This window comes from Artibeus jamaicensis, unplaced genomic scaffold (genome assembly GCF_021234435.1).
Source record: "Artibeus jamaicensis isolate MK-2021 breed Jamaican fruit bat unplaced genomic scaffold, CSHL_Jam_final scaffold_1964, whole genome shotgun sequence".
In the NCBI taxonomy this organism is placed as follows: Eukaryota; Metazoa; Chordata; class Mammalia; order Chiroptera; family Phyllostomidae; genus Artibeus; species Artibeus jamaicensis.
Genome location: NW_026522030.1, coordinates 69,309,400 through 69,326,298, shown reverse-complemented (window position 1 = coordinate 69,326,298; position 16,899 = coordinate 69,309,400). Strand labels below are relative to the sequence as shown.

Below are 16,899 nucleotides of genomic sequence, written 5' to 3'. Positions count from 1 at the left end.
GGATTAAGTAACAGAGAGCTATAAATGTAACAAAGTGGTTGAAACTGGGTAATGGCTACATAGTGATTCACTTATTGTTTGTTTCATTTTGTTTTTAATAACATAACCAGGTACAAATCCAGTAAGAGATTTCCAAGAAACACATCTACAAAGAACACTATAAGTCAATATTTAAAAAATCAAAAGAGCCCTAAATAAAATTTATGGATTGGAAACCTAATATTGTCCATTATACTCAAACAGAGCTATATAATCTATGCAATCTCTGGAAAAATATCAGCAGGTATTTTGTGGAAACTGACAAGCTGATCCTAAAACTGAATGAAGGCAAAGAACAAAATTACCCAAGATAATCTTTAAGAACAGTGAAGCCAGAGAAATTACTCTACCGATGTCAGCATCATTGTAAGCTTACAATAAATGAGATAGTGTGGTATTTGGGCAATAGGGCAATGGAAGAGACCAGAGATGGGGACAGATACACATATATACGTATACCTGATTTGTGACAAAAGTGACAGTGCAGAGCAATGGGGAAGAGAGATGCCATTTCCACAAATGGCACTGGGCAGTCTGGACAAATCCTGACCCCTACCTGACACCATCCTTAAGAAGGTAGCTCACCACTTCGCTGGGCTCACTCACTGCCCGAGCTTCTCCTGGCTCCCAGTCATTCTCTCAGGCTACTAAAAAAAGAGGGAGGGATTTAAATTAAAAACAAAACAAAACAAAACACCTCAGCCCTTGATCTGCTTGTCCTGTGGAGACATAACCCATTTCAGACAGGCAAGAAAAAAATGAAAACTCAGCCTATCTTAATAGAGAAAACAGAATAAACAGTACCATTGTGAGAATAAAATGAACTCTAGCAGATGGATGCTGGGTTGTGTCACCCAGATACCCCCTTCTGGACTGAAGCACTCATTCCCCGGGTGCCCGAGAGCATCCTCAGGTAAAGAAACCTGCCTTGCCAATAGCATACTCCCTCTCTGAGGGCAACCTGCTTTGCAAACGCTGGTCTATGCAGGGGCAGAAAAGCTAGCTAGCTAGGGCCTCTGGCCCCAACTCAGAACAACTCTCTCAAGAGACTCTGGGATCAGGCTTTGCTGTGAGCACAGCACAGCACGGCCCAATCTCTCCCTCTGCCCAAGCCTGCTTCCCACCCTGCCACCACAGAAATGAATCCCAAGAGTGCTCCTCAAATACTTCCCCAAATCTCAGAGTCTGCTTCCTGGAGAATACAATTTGGGACATCAAACAAAATAATAGGATATCGGAGACCATTCTGCATGGCCTGGGCCCAACTCCCACTGGGAGATGCACAGGACCCACGCCCATGGATAGGTTCTCCCGTGGGGAATCAGGCCTGCGTTGTACCTAAGCCACTTTGAGACTTGCTTTTTGCTAAACCATCCTCACCCTGAATCTAGGCAGAAAACATTTACTGGTATCTTTAAAGTAACTTCCCTGAATCCATGCTAAACCTTCCAAGGACGAGTGTAACCAGTTCAACCACTTCTTGCATTTGCAAATATCCTTCATCTGTGATGTGATTAGCGGCATCCTCTCCTTTGTTTTCTGTAAAAGGTAACCACCTAAAGTGAACCTGTGCACAGTAAATGAGGACCATCATGTAGTGTGCCCAGAAAAACAACAAAAGCCCCTCAAGACAAAGGCCAAGGCTTTTTCTCCTCTTGAGAGAGAAGCTGCCCATCCCTCTTCCTCCACTGGACGCACAGTCCATGTGAATTTGTCTCGTCTCGGCTACAATGCCGTGGATCCCACGAGTCGGGGTCCGTGGCAGCACGCCAACCATATAAAGAAACAGTACAACAACAAACTTATAGAAGCCCTGGCTGGTGCAGCTCAGTGGATTGAGCGCAGGCTGCAAACCAAGGGGTCACCAGTTCGATTCCCAGTCAGGGCACATGCCTGGGTTGCAGGCCAGGTCCCTGGTACAGGGCGCACAAGAGGCAACCACACACCGATGATCCTCTCCCTCTCATTCTCCTTCTCTTCACCTCTCTCTAAAAAAATGAATAAATAAAATCTTTTAAAAAAAACTTACAGAAGGCAGACAAAGAGCCCAGCCTAAAAGAAAATATAATATGCGGAAAGAAGGACCTCATCATAATTGCTTCTCATTAGTAAGAAGATGAGGCCAATAGGCTAAGAGGGCAAAACAGTCAGACGAAGGGGGCGTGCAGGTCCACGGAAACGACCTGGGACCAAAACAACACACCCGCCACACCAGTAACTTAGAAACCACACGAAACTAAATGGCCACTGCTGAAAACTGAATCGCCATCCCTGGAAGTAGGGTAAATGCAGAAGAAAAAGACTTGGAAGTATCTATTCAAAGATAAATATATATGGAAGATAGACAAACACCCCATGCAGGGCTAATTGTTGAGTCAGGTGTGAAGAACTCAGTGAAAAGAGAAAATGATTTAAAAAGACAGATTCATTTCCATGACATGAAGAAAATAAGCTGAATTTTCAGATCTAAAAGCACACTTATTACAGAAAAATCTGTTAAGAATGCTCACCATGATTAATACAGTAGCCATGAACTCTTCATGAAAAAACAGATTACCTGACAATGGAATCCGCCAATTAGGAGTCAAATCAAAACAATAAACTCTGGAATGGAGACAACTGTGGGGTTAAAATTACAGAACAGGATGCTAAATTATAAAAGAAGTTATGGAGGGAAGGGGAGAGGGGAAGAAGTATGCAAGTGTCCTCATCTTTCACAGCACGGAGGTCATACCTACTATCAAAATTGAAATGTGTTTCTGAAATAAACATAATGACTTCAACTGAATGTTTTTCGTGACCTCTTAATCTTAATGGGGTCTTTTAAGACATATTAACTCTACACTACAAGTGAAGAAATATATATACCTGAAAGTCAACAATTCTTTTTGTTGAACTTTCTCTTTCCTCCATTCAAATCAGTTAGAAGTAATTTCCTACACATACGCTACTTGCAATCTCCACCTTAACTAAGTCTTCAAATGCAGGCTAGAAGTGGGGAGGCGGCCCTTCCACAGGACAACAAAACGCCCCTTCAGAGTTAGCAGGAACGACAGGGATGGGCCTCCTGTGATGGTTTCTATTTGCTCAGAGAAGTATCACGGAAGGAGAGTGGAGGATGGGGATGTGGGTGGTTTCACGTCACAGAGCAAAGCCTGAAAGAGTCATTTCCAGGACAAGGAGAGCTGTGTGAGGTTTGTGACTGACAATTTAAAGTCAAACCAGCCAGCCCAGAATGGTTTCTCTGCCGGGACAGTCACAGCTGCTCAAGCACTGAAGGACAAAGGCAGTTGAGAGAAGAAGGCTGCACTAGAAGAGTGACAGCCAAGGTAGGAGCCAGAAGGGAGCACTGGGCTGGCTGCCAGCGCTGCTCTCTGTGGGAGGGCTGAACCTGGAGGGCAGGGCTGCTCAGGGCCCGAGGTGGCCGCCATCCCTGCGGAGGCAGGAGTGACGACAGCAAGTGGGGTGAGACCAGCTCCCGTGACTCAGCACAGATATGCTGAAGCTCTGATGGCTGATGCCAGTCCCAGTTGAGAAGATCAGGTCTCTTCGCTAAATGAGTTGCAGGAGCTTTGGAGCCAATGCAAAGAACTTGAAATAGGCACTGTGAGGCCGGAGTTTGCAAGGAGCATGAGCAGTGGAAGCCACCAGACTGCCTGCTGCCCTGGCCCCTAGCCACACCCAAGGTGAGATCAGAATCCAGCACTGCCTTGGGTGAAAAAGGGAGCAGCATCTTTGGGAGATGCACTGTCACAGGGGGCCCAGGGAACCAGGTTCTTGGTGATCAGGACAAAGAATTGAACAGAGCACACATAGTTTATACCAGAGAACATGGGAGCAGGCCAACTTTAAATACAGATTGACCTCATTGGCTGGAGGGATTGTATTCTTATGAGGTGAATCCATCCTGGCTAGTTTTGGCGGGCTTTTATTACGCATGCACAAGTGGTTGTATTACTTTAAAGCTACTGCGCATGTGGTCTCTCATGATTTTCCTTGATGGACCACTGGAGAAGGGGGTCACACAATGTTACCGAGCGGACCCCCCCCCCATTCTCCTGGGGTCCCCCTGTACTAGGTTCCCTTTGCCCACTGCCAGGGAATTACGTGGGCATCTCAATGTCACAGGTTGGTGAAAAGGAAAGGAATTACTTATTCAAAAGTTATACAGCCTTAAAAGTAATGACTCAATATCTCCATTAAGATCCCAAAGTCCCTTAAAACATCCATAAACACACACAGTTCTTCCTTCCCCCCTTTGCCCAGTCTGAGGTACCATATCTCAGGAAAAGAAATAGATGTCTGTGGCTCAGGCAGCCCCCAGTTCTTCCGAGTAACCTGTGCTCGGCTAGCAGGCCTCCCTCGGTTCCCAGCACCATTAGCTGTGTCACCAGGATCTCCAGGTCTTAATCTACACCCACCAGCAAGAGTCCTTTCACCCCTTTCCTTCCTGCAGCGTCTCTCCTGCCTTCTTCCGAACTGCTAAAGAGAGAGCTCTGCATTGCTGCTACATCTTGCTTTTCAGCTTCCTAAGCTCCGTGGCAAAGGGAGCCCCAAAGCCACAAGGTCCCCTCTCTTTTTCGCCAAAGCAGCATGGTCCCAACTTTACTCCAAGCTCTCACACAGGCACTGTAACCAGGAGGAGCTGCCTGCCAGTGACCTTCTAAGTGAAAGCCGCTCCCATCTCCCTGGCTCAAAGCATGGCCACAGCTATTTAACATATCCATGAAAAGTTACAGATATGTTAAATGACCATGCCAGAGGTTAGCTGCAAAACTGCTGCTATGCAAAATAGCTCTCAATGGCCCTGCTCCATGTGTCCCATCCCTTCAACCTTGTGGGGGTGAGGACATCCCATATTTTTAATATTTCCTGGACACCCTGGGTTCTAGAACCCATTAGAAATTCCTTTTGAGGGGACCCCTGGCTGCACCCTGTTACAGCACATCTTCATCAAAGTTTTGAGAAATTAAGAATTGGCTTCATTTTTTTTAACATAGATTCCCAGATTCTGATTCAATAGCTTTTATAAAAACCTTTCCAAGTGATTCACATGACCCAGGCAGATTTGGGAACCATTGTTAAATGATCCCAAAGCTCTGGAATGCAGAAAAAGGTAGACACACAGCAAATACTTGTGAACTGAATATAATTAAGTTCTATATCTTTTAAGCATCATTTGTAAATTCTTGCACATGATAAGGAAGAGCATTAAAATGGCAACTGAACAACAACTGACTGCCTACCCAACCATCATGAATCAGAATAGCTTGCTTTTCCCTCTCTCCCCAGGACATCTGATAGTGCAAGTACTTCACTGACCTCTCTGTCCAACCAGAGCAGATTTATTAATTATGCCATTACAGTTCTGTTTCCCCCCTTCATTCCCCTCCACCCTGCACACCCCGCCCCCACCATTCCCCCCTTTAGTTTATGACCACGTGTCTCAAGTTCCTTAGATTCTATATTTCCCATACTATTCTTGCTCTCCCCATCTATCTTCTACCTACCGTCTATGCTACTTATTTTCTGTACCTTCTCCCCCCTTCTCCTTCTCCCACTTCCCTGTTGCTAAGCCTCCATGTGATCTTCATTTCTATGGTTCTGCTCATAGAAACTGCCCATTCAAATAACATTGTTCATTGTCTCTTCTCAAAATGCTTTAGGAGCAGTTTTGTAGTGCATCATGTTGAACTAAAACCAAATAAAAGACTTCTGCCAAGAGGGAGGCATAGGTGGAAGCACTGCCCCTTCTCACACAACCGAGTTTTAGCAACAAAAACGCAGCCAAAGCACAGAAAATTGAACTACATGGAAGTCTGACAACAACGAACCCTTCAGCCAAACCAGTTAGAGGGGCAGAGCCAGCAGCAGAGCAGGGTCAGGCAGGAAAGATCCACCGACCTGGGTGCACAACCCAGGTGTGCCAGCAGCTGTGGGCGGATCCCAGGTGTGGAGAAGTGGGCAGACCCACTGAGGGCACAAGGCAGTGGACTCACTGAGGGCTGACCAAAGTCACACAGTCAAGCGCAGATAAACCGGTGAAGGACCGAAGCGGTGAGACAGACCGTGCAGGCCCCAGTGGCAGAAAGTGGCAGAGGGAACCGCCATTGTCCCCCTCTGACCCCGCCCCCACATACAGCGTCACAAACCAGCGACCTGGGTGGCCCCGCCCTGGTGAACACCTCCTCATACGTAACAGGCACGAACAGATCAAAACATGGCTCGAGAACAACTCAGAGCCCCAGAGCTGATAAATCTAAGCGATGAAGAAATAGCCAAACTTTCAGATGCACAGTTCAAAACACCGGTGATCAGGATGCTCACAGAACTGGTTGATTATAGTCACAAATTAGAGGAACAAATGAAGGCTAAACTAATTGAAATGAAGGGAAATGCATAGAAAACCAATAGTAATGGAAAGGGAACTGGGACTCAAATCAAAGGAGTGGACCAGAAAGAGGGAAAAAAAATGACCAAACGGAAAAAGATGAAGAAACAAGAATTCAAAAAAAGAATGAGAGGCTTAGGACCCTTCAGGATGTCTTTAAACATTCCAACATCCAAATTATTGGGGTACCAGAGGAGGAAGAGGAACAGCCACCAGTGGAAAACTTATTTGAACAAATAATAAAGGAGAACTTCCCCAATCTAGCAAAGGAAATAGACTTCCAGGAAATCCAGGAAGCTCAGAGAGTCCCAAAGAAGTTGGACCCAAGAAGGAACACACCAAGGCACATCATAATTACATTAGCCAAGACTAAAATGAAGGAGAGAATCCTACAAGCAGCAAGAGATAAGGGGACAGTCACCTACAAAGGAGTTCCCATCAGACTGTCAGCTGATTTCTCAAAAGGGACCTTACAGGCAAGAAGGGACTGGAAAGAAGTATTCCAAGTCATGAAATCCAAAGACCTACAACCAAGATTGCTCTATCCAGCAAAGCTTTCATTTAGAATGGAAGGGCAGATAAAGTGCTTCTCAAATAAGATCAAATTCAAGGAGTTCATCATCACCAAGCCCTTATTATATGAAGTGTTAAAGGGACTTATCTAAGAAAAAGAAGATAAAAAACATGAACAGTGAAAGGACAACAAACTCGCAGTTATTAAGAACCACACCTAAAACAAAAGCAAACTAAGAGGACAGCTAGATCAGGAGCAAACCATAGAAATGAAGATCACATGGAGGGTTAGCAACAGGGGAGTGGGAGAAGGAGAAGGGGGGAGAAGGTACAGAAAATAAGTAGCATAGACGGTAGGTAGAAAATAGATAGTGGGAGGGCAAGAATAGTATGGGAAATATGAAATCTAAAGAACTTGAGACATGTGGTCATAAACTAAAGGGGGGAATGGTGGGGGGGGGGTGTGCAAGGTGGAGGGGAATGAAGGGGGGAAACAGAACTGTAATGGCATAATCAAGAAAATATATTTTAAAAAAACCAAATAAAATAACTAGCACAAGTAACTAAGACCACCCATCAGTCCTGTACCCCAACTACAAACAATCTGCTCAAAATGACAAGGAAAAACATCCACTGTGTTACATTCCCATGACCCTGTGAATGAGGCAATTATTAAGGTCCTTCCAACCTGCAACGCAACATTATCCTCAAACAAGTAATGCTTGGGTCCGATTTCTACAGTTTATTCTTGTAACCAAATCACACCAACCCTCCTTCCTTCAAAACTGCTCCTAAAGCATTTTGAGAAGAGAAAATGAACAATGTTATTTGAACTGGGTTCTCCAATTGTATGACATACTACATTACAGAAATGTGAACTATTTACTTATAAGGGTTATAGCGTTTTCTCTTGCTAAGACAAAAGCTTGATTTTCTCCTTTAACCATGGACCTCAAAATTTTAAAGATGGAAAGGCTACAGCAAGAAATGTCTCATATAATACTCTTCTTGGTTGGACACGACCCTTCATTTTCAAAGCACTAACCAATGTTTACAGCTCCCTGCTTCCAAGAAGGGAACATGTGTCTGGGAGGCACTAACTACCATGGCCAGAGAGTACACCTGCTCACTCAAGTTCAAAACGTGGGGGCTGAGCACAGTTTTGACACAACTTCCAACCACTCCCAAACAAGCCGGTTACTAGCATTTTCTTGTTTTTTATCATAGGTGCTCAAGTTTTCTTTTTCTTTCATTAGCTTCCATTGTATGTGTTAAATGATCCAGATTTAGGCATATGGTCATTCTAATTTCTTTAAAGCAGAGTTGGCGTTTCCCATGGACACCAGCAATCAAGCTGCCACACACTGGTAGAGACCTTGTAAACAATGTAAACAGCCATAGAACCACCAAAAAAAATCCCAAATCTACTGCTTCCCTCTATATCCACTGCTAACCCCACCCCAATCAAAGCTATCTCTTAGAATCTAGAGTACCACAACTGCTTCCTAGCTCTTCTCCCTGAGTCCATCATCACTTCTCTACCCACCCGCCAGCCAAAGACATCTTTTTAGTTGCACAAATTATGGCATGTCATTCCCATTGTAAAACCTTCCAAGGAATTTCCTATTGCACTTAGATTAAAATTAAAATGATTTGTTTGTTCTGATGGTCTCCCTGCTTCCATCCTGGTCCGCCACTATCTGCTCTCAACGCAGCAACCAGAGTGATTTAGATCACGGTGAAGCAGAAGACAGCACAGGAAGAACTCCGACGCTGCGCTGCTGTTACTGACCAGTGTCTAGCATCCTTGTTGCCAGGCAACACATTTTACCACTCAGGTCAAATAAACAGAAACGGAGGCAAAGAGGAGGAAGGAGACATGTCTCACTCACTAGCAAGACATGGCTCATGCACTAACTCAGCAGTCCTGAGCCTGGTCTGATAATATTGCCAGGTGTTCCACTATGTTAGCAAGAAAGAAGGGAAGTCCTTGAAATTCTTTGTAGCATTTCCACTATCTGGAAAAGGAGGCCTTGAAACTGTGCTTTCATCCCAAGGCCTGAAATGTGGGAGAGGGTCCCCAGTGCCCAAAGAAGGGGCCCATAAAATAACTCTGGTTAACTGTCTACCTCTGGTCACTGTTTTATGAGGGAGTCCCTGATGTTTACAGAAAGAGCCCATAAATAACTTCAGAAAGTGCCCCAATTTTAGTTAACTGCCTCCTGTTGATACAGGGTGCAGCTAAGGGGCGGGGGGGGGGGGGGGGAAGATTTGGAATGGTGTCCAGAATTCAAAGTGTATAGAAATATTGGAGAGAAATATTAAGTTGTCCTCACCCCACCCCCCAGGTGTCAGTTGGGGGAAGGGAAAAATGGAGCAGGGCCATTGAGAGCTGTTTTGCAGCTAACGTCTGGAATGATTACTTAACATATCTATAACCTTTAACTGGTTTCATAGATATGTTAAATAGCTGTGGCCAAGTTTTGACCAGGTAGAAGGGGGAGCAAGGCAGTTTTCAGGAGAGTGAAGAGTACCACTAGGCTTTGCCAGAATGGGGACCCCTGCAGCTAGATGAAAGAGAGAGCCACGCGATTTCAGCAAAGTAAGGGTCCCCTCTTGGCCAGGAGAAGGGAGTAACCCAGACGTGGCAGCCATTGAAGGGAGAGCCACGCGGTTTGGGGCAGAGTGAGGACCCCTGCAGTCATGTAGGGGAGAGCCATGCAGTTTCAGCAGAGTGAGGACCCCCCTCTTGGTGAGGTGAAAGAGGGAGCCACGTGGTTTTGGAAGGGTGTGGACCCCCTCTTTCCCAGGTGAAAGGGAAAACCACGCAACTTTGCCAGAATAGAGATCCCTGCAGCCAGGTGAAGAAGAAAGCCACATGCTTTTGGTGGAATGCAAACCCCTACAGCTTTGGTAGAAGAGGCCCACGCGGCTTTGGGGTGCCCCCTTTGGCAGTGTGGCCTGGAAAGCAGGAGAGACTTTGACTGGAACTGGGTACAAAGAACTCTTGCCAGTGGACCGTGAGAGGGTACCACAGTACTTTGGATTAACTAGAGAGAGATCCTGCCTGCACGGTGACACAGCTGACGGTGCCAGCGGCCTGCAACACAGACGTGTGCTCTTTTCTTTATTTATGGTACCCGGAGTTGGGACAGTGGGAGGAGAGCTGTGTGTGTGTGTAGGTGCACAACCTAAAGGACTATGATATTTTAGTGGAGGCATTAGGCCTGAATAGCATTAAATAAACATTTTGTTTCCTTTTCACAAATCTCTGGCATTGAGAGATGTCTTTCCAATTGGCAGCGGACAGAGGAGCCCAGTAGATATTAGAATTCTGTCTTTGGGAGGGGCCCCTGTTCTGTAAGCAGTTTTTGGCATCCCTCAGTGGGCCAAGTATTGACCCCCCCCTCGGACCCTCTTATTCGGTAACACTGTCACGTATTTGTTTTACAAGATGAGCAAATGGAGTCTGGAGCAAAATAAGGATTCAGGCTAACAGCCCCCCACACATACCTGAGTTTGGGTGGTCACATTCCCCCAGGAAAGCTGGCACCGCATTTACCCGTTAATCAATAGTAACTTTTTTCTCCTGACCCACCAACTCTGTAAGTCCTCAGAACAAACGTGTGTGTGTGTGTGTGTGTGTGTGTGTGTGTGTGTTTGTGTGTGTTTCTCTCTCGCTCCCTGTTTCTCGGTGCTCTCTGCTCTCTGGCCACCCGGCCTCAGGCTGCCCGGGGACTTGCCACCCTGGTTGGTCTTCAGCTGCTCTTACTTTTGCTGCCCTGCTTTGCCCTGAAACTTTGCCTTTCACCCCCACTCTACCTAGTTCCATTCTCTTCCATGGGAATGGGTCACTAATAAGCTGACTACATGCTAGTAGACTTGCTGATCTGTAATTCCTTTCATGCATCAGCAAGAAGAACCCGGCTCTCCCGTCCACAGTGGTGTTCCTCTGCTCCTTCTGATGGCCACAAAGGCCCTACACAATCTACCAGTTCACCACCTGGGACTCACCTAGTACCATTCCCATCCAAACTATTTACTTACTCTCCCACCCCTGGAATGTTGTTCCCCCATCTCCCTCACCTCACTTATGTCTTAGCTCAAATGTCACCTCCATGGTGACACTGACCACACTAAGATGAAATTCTTTCCCAGGCCCGGTACGGACATGAAAAATGTCATACACACCAGTATCCCTACCTTACTCCTTTTCCTGCCTATATTTTCTCTTGACTGCACAACTGCATCTGCCATAATATAGATTCTAGCAGTTTATTTAACTCCCTAGAAAGCTCCATGTAAGTTCCAGAATGATAGATGTATGCTCATGACACATGATTTTGGTCAGCTTTATTCACTTCTGTATCCCAGTGCCTACAAGAGTGCCGGGCACATAATAGGTTCTTAAGAAGTATTACTGAGTGAAGAATCCGATCCTGCCTCCCCCGCTGACCTCCCTGACATCTCTCCTCCCCTCTCGCACTTGCTCACTCAGTTCCATCCAGTGCCCTCTGGTCCTCCAGCTGGCCCAGCTCACGCCCCCCTTCAACACTTTCCCTTCTGTTGGGAATGCGGTAGCACCAACCAGTCCATCCCAGGCACTCTCGTTTCATACCTGAAGTCACCTCATGAACACCTCGCTTATTCATGAACCCGTCTGTCTATTTTCTGTCCTCACCATTGACCAGGGGTCTCTAGGGCACAGGCTTTGTGAACAACAGTTCCCACCTGCTTCCCCGGTGTCTGCCATGGGTTTGACACACAGTGTGTTGTCGGAATAACCAGCCAAGCTTGTGTGCGTCTCTGCTTTCTCAAGTATCAAATAAGAAGGCTGAATGAAGACACTCTGACATCTCTGTGCTCTTCATAAAATGCTGATTTTACAGTCTTGTAGCAAGTATAGTTTACAAAGAGCCCTCACTTATGACAGCTCCTGCAAAGCTCTGGGGGGCAATTCAGGCCTTTAACTACATCTGAGAAAACTGCTGACCCTGGGACTGGCTCAGGAGGCACAGCGATTAAACGGTGAAGCTGGGTCTAAATTCACAGCTCTTTCAATACTGCTACTGTGATAATAGAATTAAACACATTTTTTAGTCCTTACAAATAGGTTCAAGGAAACCATAAATTTGCTGCTTTACTATACAGTCATCCAAAAAACTACATCATGGGAACTTCCCATTGCTTTGCCCAGTCTCTATGAACATGCTGGTAACTTAAGAATGAATAATTACACAATACGAATAAACTTATCCTTAAGGACTGATCTGATTACTGAACATCTAACTTCACATAAAGGAACGTTCACTTGTTTCAGCTCATGGGTGCATTCCAAAGTACTGAGAGTCCTGCAGGTAAGTAGTGTTGAGGTGTGTCCGTGGTCGCTGCGGGTAAAATGACTTTTGTTGGTTTGTGGTTGGGTGTTTACAACGCTGCTCCCGGCCCGGTGGAACGCGCGCTCTAGGTGGCGAGCACACAGCCACCCACTTTGGTGCTAGGACTCCCAGCGCTGCGCCCCGCCCACCTGCTGACCCGGCCTTAGCACACCGAGGGCAGGGCATCCCCCACGCCACCCCACCCCGCTCTCCGCACCGCGCCCCCCCCCCACGCGGGGACCTCACGAGTCCCGCCAGTCCCTGCCAGCTGGCCGGCGCGGCTCCGAGTGGAGCACAAGCGCCGGGAAGGTGCTGGGTCAGGTCGCAGCCGCCGGAGCAGCTGAGCGCCCCTCCCGGACCCCGCCCGGACTGCAGGCGCCCGCCTCACCCGTAGGTTGTCAGCAGCGCCTTGTTGACCAGCACGATGAGAAAGGAGCAGGTCCCGTAGAAGAGCGCCGACAGCAGCTGGACCACCCCGGAGGGCAGCCGGCCGGAGGTGGGGTCCGCGCCCGCGCCGTCTGCCTGGTGAGCCATGGCCCGCCGCCCACCACCGGCCGCCCGCCACTCGCCACCGGCCGCCGGCCACCAGCACCCTCCCAGTGGCGCGCCAGGCTGCCCTCAGGCCGCCCCGCCCCAGTTCCGTCCTCGCCCGCCCCTCCCCCCCATGGCCGGACTGGGCGCAGCCCAAACAGGAAGGGCCCCGGTGCGAACCCAGCGCCGCCTGGCGCTACTGGGCTGCCCAACGCTGCGGGCGGGGAAGGAAACGCGGCTGCGGGAGTCCGGCCTCAGAAATACCGCGCGTCGGAGCACCTCCAGTCTAAAGGGAGATCAAAAATGGGTTTGGAAGAGTTCAAATGCCCTACCTACCTCCTTCCAGACTGCTCTTGGGGAGCAATTTTAGGGTTGATTTTGCTTTTTCCCCACTTTTTTAAACATATAATTTACATAGAATGTTGCATAGAATGAACTGCAGATTTCATGAGTCCACAGTGTAATGGTTTTGACACATACACCCATGCAACCACCCAAATTAAAACATTTCCATCACCTCCAAAAAGGCCCCTTTTGCCCCACCCAAGTTTATCAGGAGTTATTCTGATTCTATTGCAATAGGTTAGATTTGCCTTTTCTGGAAGTTCATGAGTATGTCCTCTTGTAAGGCTTTTTTTTTTTTAGAGAGAGGGAAACATGGATGTGAGAAACATTGATCCCCGATTGACTCTCACACGCACCACAACTCAGAGGAACCAGCAACCTTTCTCTCTGCAGGTCAAGGCCCAATGGGGAGGAACCAGCGCCCAACCGAGCCACACCCCCAAGTCAGGACTCCACCTCCTTTGTATTTTTGCCACTTCCTTTATATTTTTGCCACTTCCTTTATATTTTTGCCACTCGTCCGTTTTTTGTTATTTTTTTGTTGTTGTTGAATAGTACCACAATTTGTTTACTCATTCACCAGTTAAAGGGTATGTGGTTTCCAATTTAGGGCTAGTATAAAAAATGCTTCCATAAACGTTGGTGTGCATGTTTTCATTTGTTACATTAGTACCTACAGTGGAATGGCTCGGTAAGGTAGGTGCAAAGTCTCAAGGCTTTTCTCACCTCTGGGTGCTTTCTGGCAGGTTCTCTCCTTACCTGAGGGTCCACTTCCTATCCAGCGGTATGGCAACTAAGCAAGTGTCTGTTAACTGGCATTAACCGAAGATCGTCCTGTTACCGATCAAGAGGTCCAGGTGGGGGGGTCAATACTTGGCCCACCTAGGGATGCCAAAAACTGCTACAGAACAACAGGGGTCCCTCCCAAGGACAAAATACTAATATCTACTGGGCTCTTCTGTCCGCCACCAGTTGGAAAGACATCTCTCAATGCCAGAGATTTGTGAAAAGGAAACAAAATGTTTATTTAATGCTATTCAGGCCTAATGTCTCCACTAAAATATCAAAGTCCTTTAGGTTGTACACCTACACCTGTTGTAGACGATCGGCGGGTAAATACACACTCTCGGAGTCCGGAACCGAATTGATAAAAAATTTAATGGCCAAAGATTTTCCTGCGCAGGGGCAAACTTCCCCAACTGTGACCGGAGTCACGTAGCTACTCAGAGCTACAAAATGGAAATCGCACCTGGCTTACAGACTACTGGGTATTTATATTTTCTAGCAAGCAAGCAAAGGCATACAGAAGCAGAGGTGGCGGTTAGCTATTGGCTTATTTAAAAACGGCGAGGGTCCCTGATTGGTGGGTGCTGCTGCTGGCGCAACTTTCTGGTGGCCCCGGGTTAGTTACCTTATTTGGCTAGAATTTTAAACCCAATTGTTCCCTGATGTTTGTTCATTACCCTGTTCCAGGAACTGCAGATTTAGGGTTGGGTAATGCCCTAGCTGTAATTTTCCTAGCTGGGTATAACACACCCACACAGCGCTCCCTTCTCCCACTGTCCCAACTCCGGGTACCGTAAATCAGGAAAAGAGCACACGTCTGTTTTTCAGGCCGCTGGCACCGTCAGCTGTGTCACCTTGCAGGCAGGATCTCTAGTTCATCCAATCATGTGGTACCTTCTCATGGTCCACTGGCAAGAGTTCTTTGTACCAAGTTCCGGTCAAAGTCTCTTCTGCTTTCCAGACCATGTGGCCAAAGGAAGCATCCCAAAGCCACGTGGGCCTCTTCTACCAAAGCTGCAGGGGTTCGCACTCCACCAAAAGCATGTGGCTTTCTTCTTTACCTGGCTGCAGGGATCTCCATTCTAGCAAAGCTGTGTGGTTTTTCCCTTTCACCTGGGCAGTTATTGCCTCATGTCCTAGAGCCAGTCTTTTCCAAGCTCTCACACAGGCCTTCTCCCTCAGGGGTGCAGCCCCTAGTTTCATACTGAGTCCCAAGCCACTCCCTTCTCCCTGGCTCAAAACTTGGCCACAGCTATTTAACATTATCTATGAAACCAATTAAAGGTTATAGCTATGTTAAATGACCATTCCAGAGGTTAGCGGTAAAACTGTTGCTGTGCAAAAAAACAGCTCTCAATGGCCCTGCTCCATTTGCCCTTTCCCCCAACTGACACCTGGGGGGGGGGGGGTGAGGACATCATAATATTTCCTGGACACCCTGAGCTCTGGACCCCATTCCAAATCCTTTCCTGGGGCCCCCCTCCTGGCTGCGCCCTGTTACAGTCCCAGAACTGCCTGTGCTGACCACAGTCCACTGCTCTAGAAATTTTTCAAATGTCCCATATTTTCATTCTAAATTATTAACTTTAAAAATCTGAAACCTCGGCTTTGTACTAATTATACCCATGCCATATAATTTTCTACTGTAGGCACTGAACAACCAAAAACATTTTCAACACTGATAACTAAAGCATAACTTTTGGCAAGTAACTAGCACTAAAAAACACAAAGAGTCCATGTTGCATAAAAGAAAACACACATAAATAAAATTAAAAAAAAGAAAAAAACACACATAAGACCTTTTTAAAACAGAAAATAAGTTCAAAGGCAAGTTGAATAAAAAAATTTGAACTTGAAATCATATTAATTTCCTGAAAAAGATCAAGTTTCCAGTGAGTCTTCAAGTACATTTTGATTGCCAAACAGTAGTCATTTTGAATGACATCCTTAATCACTTTGCATTTAATTTGCATCTATGTGGGTGCATCTGTGCACCCACACTCGAAGACCGTAAGCCACTGTTCAGATCTCTGTTAAAATCACAACTCACAACTAAAGAGCTGCTTGTGAAATTCTTTTGCAAAACCCCAAGCTGAACCTCATCCTTTCAAGTACAAGACTAAATATATACTAAAAAAATGAATGAAAAATTGCACAGATAAAAGGTAAACAGGCTCTGGTGGTTTCTAAAGATGATACCAGATCCCATATATCCTGAATATAAATAAATCCCATTCCTGATTACCCTAATGCGATAGGTTTGCAATACTTATCTATACCAGTGCATTTTTAACACTGTAATAATGAACTGGATGAAAAAGTTAAATGAATACCTATGATATAAAAGGCCATTATTTTAAAGTAAGATAAAGCAACTCATACTACGGTTCCAATTATGCTTAAAAGATGACTGGGCCCTGGCCAGGTGGGTCAGTTGGTTGCATCATGGTCCCCTACACCAACAGCATTGCAGTTCGATCACCAACCAGTCCAGGAGCGTAAGACAGGCAACCAATCGATGTTTCTCTCTCTCTCTCACTCCTTGTCTCTGAAATCAATTTAAAAAAATTCTGAAGTGAAGAGTAAAAAATATGTATATATAACTGGAATGAAATATAAAATGTATCAAAATAATAATGATGAATATAGGACCATAGGAGACATTTCTTTCTAAATCTCTTTAATTTTTATATCATGGTTGTTATATTGTTTATAAGAAAACAAATGATAAATGATTCAATAAGGAACATGTACTTTAAACTGTAAGTTAAAATAAAATTTTATTCAAAGCATCTTTTAAAATTACAGCATATTTATTTTTATGCTGTTAACTCTGCCAAACTACAACTTAGCCATATGAAGCATAAAACACTTCAAAATCTGAATGTAAACCATTTCAAAAACAAAAAGCAGTCT

General features: G+C 46.0%; 1 protein-coding gene across 5 annotated transcripts in view; it reads right to left on the bottom strand.

The window, feature by feature from the left end:
- SLC35D2 (solute carrier family 35 member D2) overlaps window positions 1-12,932 on the bottom strand; it is a 60,139-nt gene extending 47,207 nt beyond the window's left edge. For 2 of the 5 annotated variants that reach the window (XM_053656319.1, XM_053656323.1), the window contains exon 1: window positions 12,710-12,932. In XM_053656319.1, the coding sequence (XP_053512294.1) occupies window positions 12,710-12,855 (146 nt within the window). In that variant the 5' untranslated portion in view covers window positions 12,856-12,932. Of the gene's footprint in view, window positions 1-595; window positions 687-12,709 lie in introns of all 5 variants that reach the window. The other 3 variants (XM_053656321.1, XM_053656322.1, XM_053656320.1) reach the window with 3 other exon arrangements.
- Between the last annotated feature and the right edge of the window lie 3,967 nt (window positions 12,933-16,899).